At 41.8% G+C, this 18,810-nt stretch overlaps 1 protein-coding gene across 4 annotated transcripts in view; it reads right to left on the reverse strand.

Moving 5' to 3' along the window:
* GTDC1 (glycosyltransferase like domain containing 1) overlaps positions 1 to 18,810 on the reverse strand; it is a 322,348-nt gene that overhangs the window by 53,568 nt on the left and 249,970 nt on the right. For all 4 annotated transcript variants that reach the window (XM_070731487.1, XM_070731486.1, XM_070731479.1 and 1 more), the window contains one exon: positions 953 to 1,062. In XM_070731487.1, the coding sequence (XP_070587588.1) occupies positions 953 to 1,062 (110 nt within the window). The remainder of the gene's footprint in view (positions 1 to 952; positions 1,063 to 18,810) is intronic.

Here is an 18,810-nt window from a genome sequence, read left to right on the forward strand (position 1 = left end):
GGGGCGGACCCCCCCACCTTCGGTTCGCAGCCCTGGTCTGGCCGCGGAGGTCAGGGACCCCAGGCTGGGTGCTCCTCTCTGGGGTGTTCCCACGGAGGGAATACAAAACCCCTGAGGAGTATCGTTGGGGGTGCTGCCCGCGGAGGACAGAGACCCCTTCCTTCTGTTCCTCTTCGATCTTCTTTCCATCCTGTAAAGACAAAGCACAGAATTAAAACAGTCAAAGAAAGAACAGTTTATTAAACATTTCTAAGCAAAACTCAGTATGTCTCTACACTTGGACTGAGTTTTTAAAACTGGGGCTCATGGGAGAAGTAAGGGGGCGGTAGCTATTATTATGCTAATTATAACTCAGTCTCTACCAATAGGATTGGTACATTACCCATGTTGGACTCTCCTTCCAGATGCAGTGGAGAATGGTGTAACATAGCACAATTTTTAAAAGACATGATGCATATTTACATTTTTTCTTTAATTATTGCATGGCTTACTATCTGCCTGTGTGTATTCATTCTTTTGCACTTCTTTTCCCTAAAATTTAACTGTTTACATTGTTTTTTTAATTGAAGCATGTCCTACCTTAAAACAGGATTTGTTCTGTTCTGAATGTTTGTGTATTGGTCTAAACATATAAAATCCTATCACAAATGTGGAACTCATTTTATTAAAAAATAAAAGATTGAGATACTCAATTGGACAAATAGTCAGGAGTTAAATCATATTGATTCAGTGAGTCTTCTCAATTGAGATTGACAATATAGCGGTCTTCAGTTTTCAGCTAAAACTATAGTAAATAATTATGTTTTAATTTTTGTTCAACTGATCACTTTTATCAAAAGAAAATGAATTATAATATTTGTAAATGCAAAAAAATATAAAGATAGATAGATAGATAGATAGATAGATAGATAGATAGATAGATAGATCAATCACAAATTAAGCCCAACAATACCTGGAACATCAGTGAAGGCTTCTCCAAGGACAGAGACATGAAAATTCAGTTCCATCTTTTTCAATTTCATCAGCACTTTAAAGAAGCTTTCAGGATCTTTATCATGTTCCCTTGAATTGAAACAGAACACACCTTGAGTTTTGAATTGTTTACTTATTTTATTTTCATATCCCTAATTTATATGCTGTCTCCATCCAAACCTTGAGACGGCCCACAATGTAAACAAGGCAATTATAAAATAACTGCATTATAAAAATTGGTTAAAAATCTTACCAGACTTCATATAGCAGAAAACCAACCTTGAAAATGGACAGTGCCTGGACAGCTGTTAAGGGTTGATACCTTGTGCCTAAAGCCCCATGGAACAGAATACTCTAACAGATGGCAGACATCTTTCTGGTTTAGAGTGGAAGGCAATTCACTAAACCTTTTATGTATTTCCATAACAGGTTCAGAATCACTCCAAATAAGTAGTTTTGGAGTCTCTTCTGGAAATGCTTAGGCCCAAATTGAAACCATAATTCCAGATATAAACTGGGTTGGAACCGTTCACGTCTATAAGTCAGGTAATCAAGCAGCCCATCTTTCAATGTCATAGTGCTTTTAGAAGTAATGGCAAGTTTTAAACCAGAGCAATATGGACATTTTTATGTTGTTCATTGTCCAGCTAAGAATACATTACAAACTTTGTAAATACATAATATTTATAAATACAGAATACAGAAAATATATAAATATTGTATGCCAAATAAATTAAAAGTAATGAAATGAGGTCCACAAGTTTTAAAGTTGCCAAGTTGGAGACCCCTGTTCTAACATTTAAAAAGTGGTTTATTGTTGAAAGTTAGAATAGATTTTAACTTATATGGATGATAAAGTGCTTATTTACCAAAAAAAAAGCACATAGAAAATAAATCATGCCATCAGGATTTGGACATTTAGAGTTCAACCCTAGCTGTGCCTGTTTTCAAGCCTTGTGCATTTCAGAAATAAATTGGAAGTAAGCATATAAAAACTAAGTGTACTGCCTTTTAGTGGGCATGGGAAAGTAACAATCTTCCAATTCACATTTTTCACTGGATGATGTCTCCTAAGGTAGACCATTGATACAAAATGTTATACACAACTGACACATGTGCAACTCTCTGAAGGCACAGAGAGTGTTAAAGAGTTATAAATAAGCTAAGCTAAAAGCAATATTAAAAAGGTCAATCTTAATCTTCTTAAAACATTTAACAAAGGAGCATTCTATTATTTCAGTTATGCAGGAGACTCAGAATGGAGAGAGAAGGGGGAAACAGACATTTTAATACTGATTTATGAATGTACAATGAGAGAGAAACTCACTTCTTTCCCAAGGATCAGAAAATAAAGCAGCAAAACCTCACTTTCAGGTATGTGCTTATGATTAAAACAAGACAACATTTAGAAAATCCAACACTACACTAATAGTGGCTGAAAATAGAATGGAAAGGAAAGGAACAGAATAGGTCTTTATTGGCCAAGTGTGATTGGACACACAAGGAATTTGCACCTGGTACATAAGCTCCTAGTGTACATGCTAAATGATAAAAATCATAATAATCATTATAATAAAGAGTAATAATCATAATTCTATAATAATAATAATAATAATAATAATAATAATAATAATAATAATAATAATAACAACAATAATAATAATAATACTTATTATGGTCGAAAATGAGCGAATTCTGAAGCATATCACACCAGACATTGTGATCGTGGAGAAAAAGAAAGTATGGATCATCGACATCGCAATCCCAGGGGACAGCAGAATTGAGGAGAAGCAGCTAGAGAAATTAGTGAAATATGAAGATCTAAAAATCGAGCTGCAACGACTCTGGCATAAGCCCATGAAAGTGGTCCCAGTGGTACTTGGCATGCTGGGCGCAGTACCAAAGGATCTCAGCGGACATTTGAAAACCATTGGAATTGACAAAATCTCCATCTGTCAATTGCAAAAGGCCGCTTTACTGGGATCGGCAAACATAATTCGCCGCTACATCACACAGTCCTATGTGCTTGGGAAGCGCCTGACTGGTGATGAAATACAAAATCCAGCATAGTGATCTCGTTTGCTGTGTTGTACTGACATAATACTTATTATAATTATTTATTTTTGTAAATAATAGTACCATGGCTGATGGTAACTGAGCTTTTCATTTCTTGCTTCCACACATTACCAAAGAATAAATGCTAAAGAAAGGTACTCCTGCTTCATATCTTAAAGTTAAATATCAATTTGAATAATTTGTGAATGCTCTAAATAGAAGCAAATTCATTATTATTATATACTGAGCATGTACACTCTACAATTTAAAGCCCAAAATAGGATGGGATGGGCAGCTACATAAATTAGACATATAAACAGTGTCTTACTTTTATCAAGACATAGGGATGCAAAGGTCCGGTCAGAGTGTCTCCTTCCCTAATGACTGTGGGGTGTGGGGAGGATTTGGTTAATGAAGGCAACTGGGAGTGACAGAATTTTTATTTCTAAGTGCTGCTATCATCTGTCATTCTATTTTATAACCACAGTGCTTAGCCAAGGGTTACCTGTAATGTCTTAGCCTGAATGATTACATTAAGACAAGCCAAAAACTTCTGATGAAGGAAGTCAATCAAGGAAAGCACTTGAAAACCACGAAGGTAAAGGCTAAATATAGGGGGGGGGGGGGGGAATGAAAACCTATTTGTTAATTGGAAGAACAAGCCAATATATGTTCGAAGAGCATTTGCTTCTAAGGTCTACACACACACACACACACACACACACACACACACACACACACACACACAAGTGATACAGGGGACTAGAGCTGAAAATGCTCATCTCACCCTTGGGAGATTGAGAATTCAATTTTAGGCAGTGACAGATGTTTCTCTATCAGGGCACAAAGAAAAAAAATCTGTTGTGAATTCTGTGTGTGCTCCAGGACGCCTATTCTCCAAAGCACCTGAACGCAGAACAAGAATCAATGGATAGAAACTAGTCAAGGAAATAACCAATCTAGAAATAAGGAGAAATTTCCTTACAGCCAGGATAATTAATCAGTGAAACAGCTTGGTTGTGGGTGCTCCATCACTGGAAGTTTTAAATAAAAGATTGGATAACCATTTGTCTGAAATGGTACATGGTCTTCTGCTTAAAAGACCTCCAAGGTTCCTTACAACTCTGTTATTCTATTAACACTGGAAGAAAATAGATTGAAAATAAGATTAAAAAACCAACATAGTCTTCATTAAGGTCAGGAGTGTTAAAGAAAGAAACTGAAGGCTTTATTTTAGCAGCTCAAAACCAAGAAACTAATTGCATAAAGGCAAAAATTCAGCTTCTAATAAACAATTGCAAATTCTGCCTGTAGTTGATCATTTCATCAGCAAAAGTTTGTACACTAACCTCAAGGAGTGTCATTATTAAGTTTCCAGAATTATTCATTGGAAACTTTGCCAGAATTTTGGATTTGAATGCAGTAAAAAGTATTGGGACCATCAAGTGGAAAAGTTTTTAGGAAATGAGCGGGTTCAAGTTTTGGGTTTTTTTTAAAGATCCAAACAGACAGGCAACTTGTTCATAACATGCCTGATATAATAGTTACTGAAATGAAGAATGTCTGGCTCATTGTTGTTGTTATTCTGGATAATGCTAGGATTGAGAAAAAACAATTATCAAAAAAATACATGAAACATTGGGACTTGCAGATCAAATTAGAATTGAAGAAGCTTCTTGATGAGAAGTGGAACCTTAAAACAAAACAAAACAAGGAAGTCCAGTTGCGTTTTGAAAAAAAAAACACGCCTTGGGATAATCTGATGTTGAATTCATATATAAAAAATATATGACATCGCAGCAATATCAGATTTTGTAGCAGTCATGATTGGGGCTCTTGGTGCAATATCTAAAAGTCTCTCTTAATATCTGGAAATATTGAATTTACTAGACCTTACAACTTTAATATTACAAAAAACACACCCTGCTTGGAACTGCCTATATTCTTAGATACTAGCTTAGTAATTCTTGGGGTTTTGGTTAGGGCTTGAATTATTAAGTTTCCACCAGTCTGATTGTGAATCTAACCATAGATAACCTCACACATAATAATTTATTAAATTTTGTTTGTTTGCTACCCAATTTACAACAATGAAAGATTTATAATAAAATCAATAAAAGGTAAAACCTGTAAACAATGCAAAAAGTGATTGCTATTTATGGACCAGGATCAGTGATGTCCAAGAATAGAAAACATAAGTTTTAATCAGTAACCGAGCTTGGTTACTGCAATTTTGTACAGTACCTTTTCAAGTAAGTTTAAAATGTAGTTAAGTATGAATACAGGTGGCCTTTGTTATATGCAAGGGTTTTCTTCCAGCCCAGCAACTGCAACTAATGAAACCACAGATAGAAAGATCTTGGGGAAAGGGGCATTAGTTTTACTTGATATACCTCTTTGTGGAGCTAACCTCCAAGAATAGGATGACACTATCCCTTCAGCCATTGAGTCTGAAAATTGAGTCTGTCAAGTTGTATATATCCTCCTGCCTTAATTCCCCCTCTTTGACGAAAAACGATGGACAGACTTGGTATGTAGGTCCCAAAGTAAAAACAAACTAAAAGATAACAATTTGATATTCAGAAGTCCAGACTGTGGGTGGGATTGGAGGTTAGCTTCACTCTATAAGAAGAGACATATCAGGTAAGACCAATACCCCTTCTCCATAGTGGGTGGAGCTTTAATATGTCCAAGAATGGGACATACCAAAGCAGTCTGTCCATTGGGAGGGCTACACTACACGCCACAGATTGCGACCAATGCCGCCTCTGTCAATGCAAACATGTCAATTTTGTAGTGCTGATAATGGGAGTTGGTGAACCCCAAGTGGCCGTCTGGCAAACCTCCTCAATGGATGCTTGCGTGGACCATGCTGTTGTTATTTCCGCACTGCAAGTTGAGTGCGCTGTCAATCTGGTCCGTTGGAGTCCTGGAGGCCTGGAGAGTTCAAATGATAGTGCCTGATACATTGCAATGCTTTAGAGTACACCGCATAATTGCACTGGTGGAGCCATGAGCCAGAACCTCCCAAGTATTGTTGTCAGGATTATCCAACAACATGGTCTCAGAAGTGCACAGAAGTGTACATGATCTCAGAAGTGCACATGCAGTGGTTACCTCAGCATGACCCACACTACCATTGGCCATGGCCACTGAATCAGCAGCACCTGGATAATCAACCCGAAGTTCTAGGCCACCATGGCTGGTCTTTGCACATATTTTATCCAGCACCTTGGTCTATAAATTTTATCCTTCTGTGCCACCTTGGAAAATCTGAGACTTAGTCTTCTGTGGCAGGAGAGGTAGGTGGCTGGAGATTCCTCTATTTATAGAAAGAAGAGCTAGCTGGATCACAGGAGCATGAGGTCTTTGGCTCCCTTCGCCTCCCTGTAGAGCGGTGTTTATGTTTCCTCCTGCTCTGCCATTGTAGTGCAATTGCACAGCTATAAGGCCTGATAACAAGTCGCTACCTAAAACAGATGTCCTAGAGGCTGTTTAGCTGAGTGACATGCCTTCAAAATGGGCACCACCTTAAGGTTGACAGGAGGCAATCCAAATGGCCTTCGCAAGAAGAGCAGAGACTCTCAAAATGGCCACCACCTTGAGATGAAGCCAATGCAAAAACAAAATGGCCACCACCTTGAACTGTGTCACACTAAAAATGGCCACCGCTGTACAGGCCCTCAGGTGGGGAAGGTGGAATGCCTTGTCTGCTGCTGCGCTGGCTGGGAGCAGCTCTATCTAAGAAACCATGACCTCCAACTCCAATGAAGTGGGAGCCCAAATGCCATCTGGTGGGGACCACAGTACTGCCGAAGGGTAGGAAGAAAAACAGTTAGCTGCTGGAGCATAAGAGCTCTTGCAGTGAAATGCAGTTCAAGCTGTTCTATCCTAGCCGAACGGCACGGAGCTCAAAAACCCCTATAGCTGTAAGTCACGCAAGCACGAAAGTGACAATTGAGAATGGGTCAGTGCAAGCCGGCGATCAGCTGGGAATCACACTCTGAAAAAAGCCAGATTACAATGCCTTAGACAGCTGGAACGATGACATGAAACAACGCTCCTCAGTCTAACACAAGATAAATTGCTATATAGCAGGCAGCCCTTGGCTGGAGGCTTGGTTAACAGCTAGAGTCAAAACCCCGTGCTACCCTCAATCCAGTGACTACAGATGACGGGTCAGTCAGCTGGGGAGAAAACTCATTGTTGAAGATCTCAATGACCGATGGGAGTTGAACAACATGCATTCTATTCTGACTGAGGACTGAGTCAAAGAGGGGGAATTAAGGCAGGAGGATGAAGATATACAATTTGACAGACTCAGTCTTCAATGGCTGAAGGGATGGTGTCATCCCATTCTTGGAGGTTAACTCCACCCACTATGGAGAAAAACATACTTCATGCATACTTAAACTCCTATTTATCATTTTGTACTTGAATAAAATACAGAACATTCCCTATGTTTTCCTTGAAACAGAACTACTATATGCACCCAAAAGATCCACATACACATACTATAATCCTTCTTTGGAAAATGAGGTCAGTATCTACCAATAGTGTGAGATTACAGGTAACAGAACCACAAATAATAAAAGCCACCGGTTTTATTAGATTAAATCTTTTCTACACTGATGCACGCTCAACAGTTTTCTGTTTATCAGCATAAAAATACCACTAGACTATTTTCAATTCTTTGGAGTCCTTTAATTTATTTTGGCCTTCCTCAAAATGAGACAATACAGAGATATGGATGTTGGGGAAGGATGGCTGGAAACTAATTAGTTTACATTGGTTTAGAGATGACCAGAAAAAGGTCAACCTCTTTTATTTCACTCAGGAAAAGGTCTATGGAGATTCTAAGTCATCCAGGTCATGTCTGTCCCAAATATACTTTTTCATAGAGGTTACTGGAGCCTCTTTGTTTTTCCTTGAAGGCATTTCATTTCTCATCCAAGAGGCTTCTTCAATTCTGAGAAGCAAAACGTTTTCAAGGACAAAGAAACTCCAGTTGTCTCTTGAAAAAGTACCTTTGGGACGTTCAGGCAAAAAGAAAACTTTAAACATGATTTTTTTTAAAAAATCTCCCCGTTAATATTCCTGAGGTGAGCAGAATTTGCATCATAACATAGAAATTGGAGCCAGACACACTATTTTGATCACATTAAATATATACAAATTAAGGAAGAAGAATCTGAGGAAAGAGTACCTCATCTCAAGTATGGGTTTCTCTTAATATAAGGCTTTAAAATATTAGATATTACTTTACTCAGAATAATAAAGAAATTCTTTTTCAGATTACACAGGAGGTACAGTGATACCTTGTCTTACAAACTTAATTGGTTCTGGGACGAGGTTCTTAAGGTGAAAAGTTTGTAAGACGAAACAATGTTTCCCATAGGAATCAATGGAAAAGCGATTAATGCGTGCAAGCCCAAAATTCACCCCTTTTGCCAGCCGAAGCACCCGTTTTTGCGCTGCTGGGATTCCCCTGAGGCTCCCCTCGATGGGAAACCCCACCTCTGGACTTCTGTGTTTTTGCGATGTGCTTCGCTGGCAACGGAAGTCCGGAGGTGGGGTTTCCCAGCGAAGGGATCTTCAGTGAAATTGCAGCATCCCAAAAACATTGAAATCCTCGAAACGCCACCTCCGGACCTCTGTGTTTTTGCGCTGCTGGGATTCCCCTGAGGCTCCCCTCGCTGGGAAACCCCACCTCCGGACTTCCGTTGCCAGCGAAACGCCCGTTTTTGCACTGCTGGGATTCCCCTGCTGGGATTCCCCTGCAGCATCACAAAAATATGGAAGTCCGGAGATGCGGTTTCCCAGCGGCGGCAGTGGGTTTGTAAGGTGAAAATAGTTTGTAAGATGAGGCCAAAAAATCTTAAACCCTGGGTTTGTATCTCGAAAAGTTTGTATGACGAGGCGTGTATAAGATGAGGTATCACTGTATTATCATATTGGCTGTCTCTGCTAACTACTGATTTGATTCTAATAATGTTTCAAACTGCTACACTGATAGATCATATGCAGTCCACTGAGGTGCTCGAATTCTTAACTCATGAAGAAGTGGTGCTGATCAGCTAAATTGGTGGGGCATCGGCAGAATCTGTTCTTTGTCCTTGAATCCTAAGGCCTCAATAACAGCTATCAATAACAGTATCCAGTCAACTACAGAAGAACATTTCTGGTAATAGACAAATTCACAAGGAAGATCTTGACCATGCACCCTCCCCACTTTTGGCATTAGGGCTACTGCAACACTAAAAAAAAATGCTTTGTAACTACTAATCATACCATGATGGCACAGTGCATTGCAGATTAACTCTGCCCACAGTCAGGAGTTCAATCCTGATTGGCTTGAGGTTGACTCGCCTTTCCATCCTTCCAAGATTAGTAAAATGAGGACCCAGACTGTTGGGGGGAATATGCTGACTCTGTAAATTACCCAGAAAGTGCGGTAAAGCATTATGGAGTGGCATATAAATCTAAGTGCTATAGCTATACACGAAAGGGAGGAATAGAGTGAAGTATACATACAAACACATACAGAGAGACAGAGAGAGATACACTTCAGAGAACACCTGTAACTACTTTGCCAGGAAGAGGGCAATACGTATTTCATGTGATTCAAGAAGCATCCTACTTGCTTTTCAGGAAATATATTAGTTTCCAGGCAAAAATGGGATGGATGGATGAGAGGGAGGAAGGGGAGTTGAAATATTCTTTTTGATATTGAAAAAGAAGCTGAAAATAATCAGATTTAGCATTGATCTTGCAATATAAGCCCTTTGGAGTCAATCCATATCTGAAGATAAAAGATAAAATAATTAGGATCTGTTTCTTGAATTGATACAGAGGTAAAAAAGTTTTTTCTAGAGCAGGGGTCTCCAACCTTGGCAACTTTTAAGACCTGTGGACTTTAACTCCCAGAATTTTTGGCTAGCTTTGCTGGCTGAGGAATTCTGGGAGTTGAAGTACACAAGTCTTAGTTCTGGAGCCTTGTCTCTCGTTTTAGCTATCAATATTGTATGGATAAATCAAGGGGGGAAAATAGTAGTAGATGTATGGACTAGAAGAAACCTGGAGACTATGAACTCTAGTCCTTCCTTGGATATAAAAGCTGGCTGGATCACTTTGGGCCAGTACTCACACAGTGGTTGTTGTGCAGAAAATAGGAAATGGGAAAATTACTTTGACTTGTACCAAGTAAAGGGAGCCTAGAAATATTGAGACTTCAGAAAATATGATATGAAAACACCTAAAGTCTTTGAGCAGAAAATTTTGAAATATAAAGAATGTAAAAAATAAAAGAATGTAATTATTGTGTGTCAGAATAGACAATGCTGGAAAGAAAGTAAATATAACAGAGTTTCATTTTGCCACTTGTAAGTTAGAATTCCTTGCCAGATAACCAAATAAAACATATGGCATATACACTGTGTGTAATATCTCCTAAAACCATACACAATAAAAAGTACGATATTGCTAAACCTACTGAATACTTTTCTGAGAAGATAGTTATCATCCCAAACATATATTTAACTATTCAAATTTGGACTTTCTGAAGGTCAGCTAAGTATGTAACTGCTTAACAGACAGAATACCCCTGAACATCTCCAAGCTCTGTTGAGCTTATATGCCGTTCCTTAGGTGAGGTATTAGCAAAGCTTATTTATTTTCATTTCCACGGCTTTTATATTCTCGCTCCCTTGTGGTAAAGCTGATTTCCATGATGATTCCCTTCTTAATTTTAATATCCTCTTTTACTCATCATATATACATAAGAATTTCCCCTAAAATAATGAAACTCTTCCAAAGGAAATGAAGACAACCAAGAGCAGGGGAAGCAGAAAATGCTTACTTTTCAATTAATTGATCCTCTGTCATATGCACATATGAAATATTTTTTCCATGCAAGGAAAATAAGGTTAATTAACATAAAAACCCTTCACTCGTGGAGGTGTTGAATTTTGTATTTTATTCATGCTACTGTAAGTGCCTTGATTTTCCAGTAATGACCTAGTTCTCCTAATGAGTAACATTAACCCCTGGCTGTAGCTGTCCAGGACTTAATTGTCAACTGAAGCTGAAATAAGGAGAGTTTGTCGATCAGCAGGTATGTGGTATATTAACTCATGTCATTTCAGACCCTAATAAATAAATCTGTTGCTATGGCAACAGGAACATCAGCTATATCACTTTTTTTTCTCTGAGCTTTATAAAAGTAACTGTCTTTCACACCAAGCTTTTAAAAAGGAAATTAACTGTATGTAACCATAATTAGAAGAAACATCATTTCTCATCCCAGGAATATATCTACGTTAATGAGAAAAGACACTGTAAAAAGGAGGATTTTTTTTTTTTACATGGTCAGGGGAAGTGAAGGAATTCAGTGTGAAGATCATCACTTTCTTCAAATAAGAATATATTAGGAAATGGTGCAGCACTTCAGCTATGGTGTTCCAGGCACACTGAATAGTAGTAACACTTACTATCCTACTAACATAAACCAGTAGCTTCTCCAACCCATCCAAAAGGTTGTCCCAGCCTCCACAGCTTATAATGGGAATTATGGTCCAGCCTGATGAACTGCTGTGCCACCTGATCCGAAACAGTCCAAGAAAGTTTATATACAATTGCAGCAAAATAATAATTTAACAACACTAAACTAGGTTAGAATCAGTAACATTAATAACAGAGCTTAAGTAGGAGAAGAATCTCCGGAACCGCCTTCTGCCGCACGAATCCCAGCGACCGATTAGGTCCCACAGAGTTGGCCTTCTCCAGGTCCTGTCGACTAAACAATGTCGTCTGGCGGGACCCAGGGGAAGAGCCTTCTCTGTGGCGGCCCCGACCCTCTGGAACCAACTTCCCCCAGAGATCAGAGTTGCTCCCACCCTCCTCGCCTTTCATAAGCTCTTTAAAACCCACCTCTGTCGTCAGGCATGGGGGAATTGAGATATTCCCTTCCGCCTAGGCTTACAAAATTTATGCATGGTATGTTTGTATGTATGATTGATTTCTTAAATTGCGGTTTTTAAACTACTTTTAATATTAGATTTGTTTATATTGTTTTTTACTGTTGTTAGCGACCCCGAGTCTATGGAGAGGAGAGGCATACAAATCTAATAAATAAATAAATAAATAAATAAATAAATAAATAAATAAATAAATAAATAAATAAATAAATAAGTGGCAGAACCTGGAGGTGGAATTAAAAGAGGGATCAGCCTAAAATCCCTACGTGGTCACAAGTGCACTACTGTAAGTCCAACCTCCCTTGAATTTTGTCAGTCCTTATCTAAATCCAAACAGGTGCTGTTTGTTGAGAAAATTCTGTTCATAGGCACAATTAACAATAAATTAATTTAACTGAATCTTTCCATGTGGTCCTGGCCTGACAACTGAAAGATTAAAAGTGAATATCTTCCGGTGCAAGGCAACTATTGCATCTAAGGTCTTCCTACTCTAACACGCTTGTCTCAATCTACCAAACAGATCCTGTTCTTTAAAGTAAGGGTCGCAACATGCCCAAAACTGGGTCATGAAAACAAGTGAAGCCCCATCCATGGGTTGCAGGCAACACACAAAACCACACACCCTCCCATCCATGGAAAAACCTCTTTCTATGGAACTGATCCCTGGTGCCCATAAGGTTAGGGACACTGTTTTAAAGGCATCCTTTCATAATATACAGCTTGATTTATAAAATCTTATTTCTGTGAAGGAACCGTAGAAGCCATTCCTCAAGTATGAGCAAACTAAGGCCAATAAACAATGAAAGAAAAATGCCTATTTCTCATACCCTTTAAAAAGATTTAAGGCCAGTGTAGAGCATCACATTAAGTGAAGGAGATATCAAAGGAATTTAATTTGAGACATCAAGATCAGATGATTTATTATTTCTTATATTAGAACTAAAAATGATAACTTTGATGATAAAAGAGTGAATATAGCACTCAGATTCCTCTGTCTCTTTTACACGAAGGTAGAATAACAACAAAAAAAGTATTTATTAGTGGAAAAGGAAAAAGCCAAGTGGTGAGGATAATTGCCAAAAGACACAAGTGGTTGAAATTAAAAGGAAGTTAAAACTTTCACTAGAAGGGGAATAATGTCCCTTCTTATCACATTAGTAGCCATTTCCACCCTGTATTTGAGGACCAGAATGGTGAAGGTTGCCTGAAGGGCTGTGGAAAAGGCAGGATGTGATAGAGGTGATTGAGATCAGGAAGAAAAATTAGGATGAATCAGAAGAAAAGAAATAGGTACTGTATTTATTTAATTATTGGTACTTCTCCTTTGAAAACATAATAAAGCCAAAATTGCAATGGTTTTAGATTTTTTTTAATTGATGTATTTTCAAAGCAGCAATAGACAATCCCTCCAAGACATATGCAAATGGAATGCTATACGGTGTATACATTCTTTATATTCTGAGAATATATGTTTGTTCCTTTGCAGTAGATGTAGAAAGAGCAGAGATTAAATGAGAGAAACAATGTACCAATGGGAACTACCATAGAAAACTTTGATGTGGCCTCTAGCTTTCACTATAAATAAGGAAGTACACTAAAATAAAATAAAAGTCATCTTCAGCCTTCGGTCTCTACCAGAGTCTTGAGAGTTGGAGATTCTGTGAGGTATCTTAGCAGGTATCTGTGAGATATCCCAGCACTGTACTCTTCTGGACAGAGTTCTCTGATGTTCTTCCTGGAGTCTACTGGAGCCATTCTCTTCAACATCTTCATCAACGATTTGGATGAGGGATCGATGGAGAACTCATCAAATTTGCAGAAAATAGGCGTTGATTGCTTACCTGAACGCCTCTTCTCGTACGGTGAGTGGGTACAGCAGTCACGTGGGTTGCTCCTGTCCAATCCGATGGGACTGAGCCTAGTATTAAAAAAGCCTGCTGGATCCGCCCCTTCCCCAGAATTCGCGAATCCGTAGACTAGGCTCAGATGTGAAGGCTCAATAATGTTCAACTCTCATGTGTTAGAAGAAAGGTAGGAATAGAAGACATAGAAGACCACATAAAAGGGAGGGAAGTGACTGCTGTACCCACTCACCATACGAGAAGAGGCGTTCAGGTAAGCAATCAACGCCTATTCTCCGTACTGAAGGAGTGGGTCCAGCAGTCACGTGGGACATACCCAATAGATAGGTTCCTAGGGTGGGATTAGATTGCTATCGTGAGAGATAACCGATTGGAGTACCCTTCTGCCGAAGGCAGCGTCCGCTGAGGCGTAAGAATCGATTTTGTAGTGCCTTATGAAGGAATTTGGCGAGGCCCAAGTGGCTGCTTTGCAGACTTCTTCCAACAGGGCTTGAGTCGCCCAAGCGGCAGATGTGGCAGCACTTCTGGTGGAGTGCGCTGTAATATTCTTTGGAATGGAGAGGGAGGCTGTCTCGTAGGCCTTAGAGATGGTCCCTCTGATCCAACGGCCTATTACTGATGAGGACACTTTGGATCCCATGGATCTGGAATGATAGGCCACGAAGTGTGCCTCAGACCTCCGAATGGGTCCTATGCGTTGAATATAAATTTTTAGCGCTCTAGTGAGATCCAGAGTGTGCCATCTAATTGCCAGGGGATGCTCCCATTGGAGACAGAAGGAAGGTAAGACAATATCCTGGGATCTGTGGAACATGGAACTGACCTTGGGTAGAAAGGTGGGGTCCAGTCGCAGAACCACCTTGTCCTGATGGAACTGACAGAGGTCCTGTCTGATAGAGAGAGCTGCCAACTCAGATATGCGTCGGGCGGATGTAATCGCCACCAGGAATGCTACCTTAAAGGATAGGTACCTGAGGGACACAGATTTCAGGGGTTCATAGGGTGCCTGAGTAAGGGAATGGAGAACCCGTGGCAAGTCCCAGGAAGGATATCTGTGGACCTTAGAAGGCCTGAGGTTGGCCACTCCTCTGAGAAATTCTTGGATTTCCGGAAGGGAGCGGAGAGGCTGCCTGCGAGGCCCCGTCAAGACAGAAGAGATAGCTGCCAGGTGGCGACGGATGGTGCTGGTAGAGAGGCCTTGGTGGAAACCTTTCATGAGGAAGGAGATTATCCTGTGAATGGGAAGACACAGGGGAGATAAGCCCTCCTGCGAGCACCACTGATGGAATTTGGACCAGGTATGGTCGTATATCCGGTTGGTAGACCCTCTTCTAGACTTCAGGATGATTTCCAGTGTGTCCGGGTCGTACCCTCGCAGGTCTAGGTCTCTCCGGATAATAGCCAGGCGATGAGGTGGAACCACTCCGGGTCTGCATAAAAGGAGGCCCCCTGCCGCAACATATCCTCCGAAACGGGGAGTCGCCAGGGGTCCTGGACGGACAGCTGTTGGAGGTCCGCGAACCAGGGCCGGCGAGGCCAGTGGGGGGCAATCAGGATTACTCGAGCCCTCTCTAGGATGATCTTGTGGACCACGTCTGGGAGAATTGGAATTGGAGGGAAGGCATACAGAAGACCTGGAGGCCAAGGGATCCTGAGAGCATTGATTGCCTCTGCTCCCAGGGATGAAAACCTGGAGATGAAGCGAGGGAGCTGGGCATTGGCTTCGGTCGCAAACAGATCCAGCACTGGATGGCCGAACCTGAGGCAGATTTGGTGGAACAGTGCCTGATAGAGATTCCACTCTCCTGGATCTATGGTCGCTCGCGAGAGCCAGTCCGCTTGGACGTTGAGGCTCCCCGAGATGTGATCGGCTAGAAGCGACTGGAGATGTTTCTCTGCCCAAAGGCCTAACTTTAGGGCCTCCCTCATGAGGGCCTTGGATCTTGTGCCTCCCTGTCTGCAAACGTGGCTTTTTGTGGCTATGTTGTCGGTAAGAATCAGAACATGCTGGTTGGAGATGTGAGGTTTGAACTGTTTTAGAGCTAGGGACACAGCTCTTAATTCTAGCCAATTGATGGGCCTGGAGGCTTCCTGCGGTGACCATGTGCCCTGGGCTATTAAACCCTGGGCATGGGCTCCCCAGCCCGATAGGCTGGCATCTGTGGTGACAACAAACTGGTCTGGGCACCTGAAGGGAGATCCCTTGTCTAGGGCTGGAGAAGTCCACCACTTGAGGGATCTGCGAACTGCCGGTGGAATGGCGATGCGACGAGTCGAGTTGCTGTGCCCCGATCTCTGGAATGGTAACAGAAGCCACTGTAGTTCCCTGGCGTGAAGACGAGCCCAGGGGACAATGCCAATACACGACACCATCTTTCCCAGTAGGGAAGATAGGGTGACAATGGAGGCAGATTGTTGGGATAGAACACGAGAAATAAGATCCAACATGCTGTGTTTTCTCTCAGAAGAGAGGAAAACCTGGGATATCTCAGAATTAATGATAGTTCCCAGATGTAGAATGGAAGTAGATGGCTTAAGGTGGCTCTTTTTGAAATTTATGGAGAAACCATGGTTCTGTAGGACCGACATGGTGGAAGAGAGATCTGCAGCCACTCCATTTTTAGAATTTCCATGAATTAAAATGTCATCTAAATAACCTAAAATATGAATGGGCGTGGCCTGGATATGTGCCGCCAGGGATCCCAAGAGCTTGGTAAAGACTCTGGGAGCCGAGGAGAGCCCAAATGGCATAGCCCTATACTGAAAATGCCTGCCCTGGAAGGCAAAACATAGAAATTTTCTATGGCCTTTGGCAATGGGGATATGGAGGTAAGCTTCCGTAAGGTCCAGGGAGACCATAAAATCCCCAGGATGCAGGGCGGCTAAGATGGAAGATAAGGAATGCATTTTAAATTTCCTATATTTAATGAATTGGTTCAAATTCTTTAGGTCTAAGATGGCTGTCCAGCCTCCAGAGGTCTTAGGGACCATGAAGAGGATGGAGTAGAAGCCCAAGCCTCTCTGGAGAGAGGGGACCGGTTGGATAGCTTTAATAGCCAACAAGTGGGAAATAGCTTCCTCCATTTGGATACAAGATGGAGAGGAGCTGGGAGAGGGACAAGAAATAAAACGCTTAGGGGGAGGAGAAATAAACTCTAAACGGAGACCCCTTTCCACAGTATCAATGACCCAGGGGTCCTTACAAGAACGGTGCCAGGAGGTGGAAAACCAGGCCAGGCGACCGCCTATGGGAAAAGAGGAAGACTCACCATCTGGGTTTTTTGGAAGTCCTGGTAGAGGAGGATCCTCTCTGGTAGCGGGAACCTCTGCCCCTGGTGTTTCTAGATTGGGATCGAAACCGAGGGGAATACTGACCTGGATTCCTTTGAAAGGCGAACCCCTGATCCTGTTGACGACCTGTGCGCTGAAAGGACTGCGGTTAAGGGGCCTTCTTGGTGGTAGGTCCTAAGACCTTTTTCTTGTCCGTGGTCTCTGTGAGGAGAGGGTCCAGAAGGTCTCCGAAGAGGAGATTGCGTTTCAGAGGACCCCTGGCTAACTGCCACTTCTGCCTTACTCCCGCCTGCCAAGGGCGGAGCCATAGAAGTCTTGTTGCCGTTGTGGAGGCCGCTACTGACCTGGCTGCAAATCTGGAAGATTGGAGAGTAGCATCCGCTACGTATTGGGCAGCTGCGAAGATTTTGTTGAAATCTTGTTGGCCTCGTAGATCATCTGGAGGTAGATGTTGTTGGAGCTGATGAAGCCACAAGAGCATAGCTCTGGAGAAGAAAGATGCTGCTGCAGCACTTTTAATGGCCCATGAGTCTGCGAAGAAACCTCTCTTGAGCATTTGCTCAAGACGCTTGTCTTCTGGACGGAGGACCTCCTCTGCTTCTCCAGGCATGGCAGCAGCCGAGTGGAGAGTCTTCACCGGTTCATCTGGCCTGGGACAGGCTAGGAGCTCCTCATAAGAGGGAGAGAGCTTGTAGAGCTTCCTGTCCTTGGAAGTGGGAGTGAAGCCAGAGGTTGGATGGTCCCACTGTTTGAGGAAGTCGTCCTTAAACAATTTGGGCATAGGAATTACCTCATTGTCTTCCTGTTCTCCCATGAAATAAGGAAGATTTTCCTCCGGAGGATCTGTGGAAGGAGTAGCCTGCTTTTCTTGCCCGGCTAGCCCCATGGATACTCTTGCTTTGAGAAGGAGAGATTTGAAGAGTTGAGATGGAAAGATGGCAGCTGGGGCTGGAATCTTAATTTGAGATTCCTCATCTTCCGACAGACGCTTAAAGGGGTCATCCTCCTCCTCTGCTTCCACATCCTCATTCTCTTCCTGAGAAGAATCTGAGTCCTCCATGACTGGGGCTCTGTAGGAAGGAGAAGAACTCACGGGACGGGAGGAGCGTGGAGGGGGATGAGACAGAGAAGGAACATTGATGGCCGAGAGTTTAGCATCAATGGTTTTAGTCAAAACAGACAAGATAGACTGAAAATCCGGAGGCAAGGAAGAAATATCAGCCGGAAAGTTAGAAGGATCCCTGAAGGCCTGAGAAGGTTCTGGCTGGGAGGAATCTTCAGTAATATCTGGCTCCTCTGGACCTAAGCCCCATAGATTAGGTTGGGGTGGATTTAGGTTTGGCTCATCCAGGGATAGCACAGGAACCCCAGAGAGAGGCAGGTTAGAGGCCTCCGTGGGGGTTGGATTCATATGCACTTGGGCCTGCACCTTTAAACGTTTGGCTGATTTATCATGTATTTTTTGCAGGGCTAGGTCCCTTCTCTTCTCAGCCCTGGTGGACTTGGCCAAGGGATGGGCTCCTGAAGAAGAGGAGGAAGAGGCCTGGGGGATATTAGTAGATTCATCACCAGTAGGCCTAACCTCTCTGGGACCTTTGGTAGTGCCTCTCTTGGGAAAAGAAGCCATAGTCTGAACAAATTACAGAAGACAAGGC

This window comes from Erythrolamprus reginae, chromosome 1 (genome assembly GCF_031021105.1).
Source record: "Erythrolamprus reginae isolate rEryReg1 chromosome 1, rEryReg1.hap1, whole genome shotgun sequence".
In the NCBI taxonomy this organism is placed as follows: Eukaryota; Metazoa; Chordata; class Lepidosauria; order Squamata; family Dipsadidae; genus Erythrolamprus; species Erythrolamprus reginae.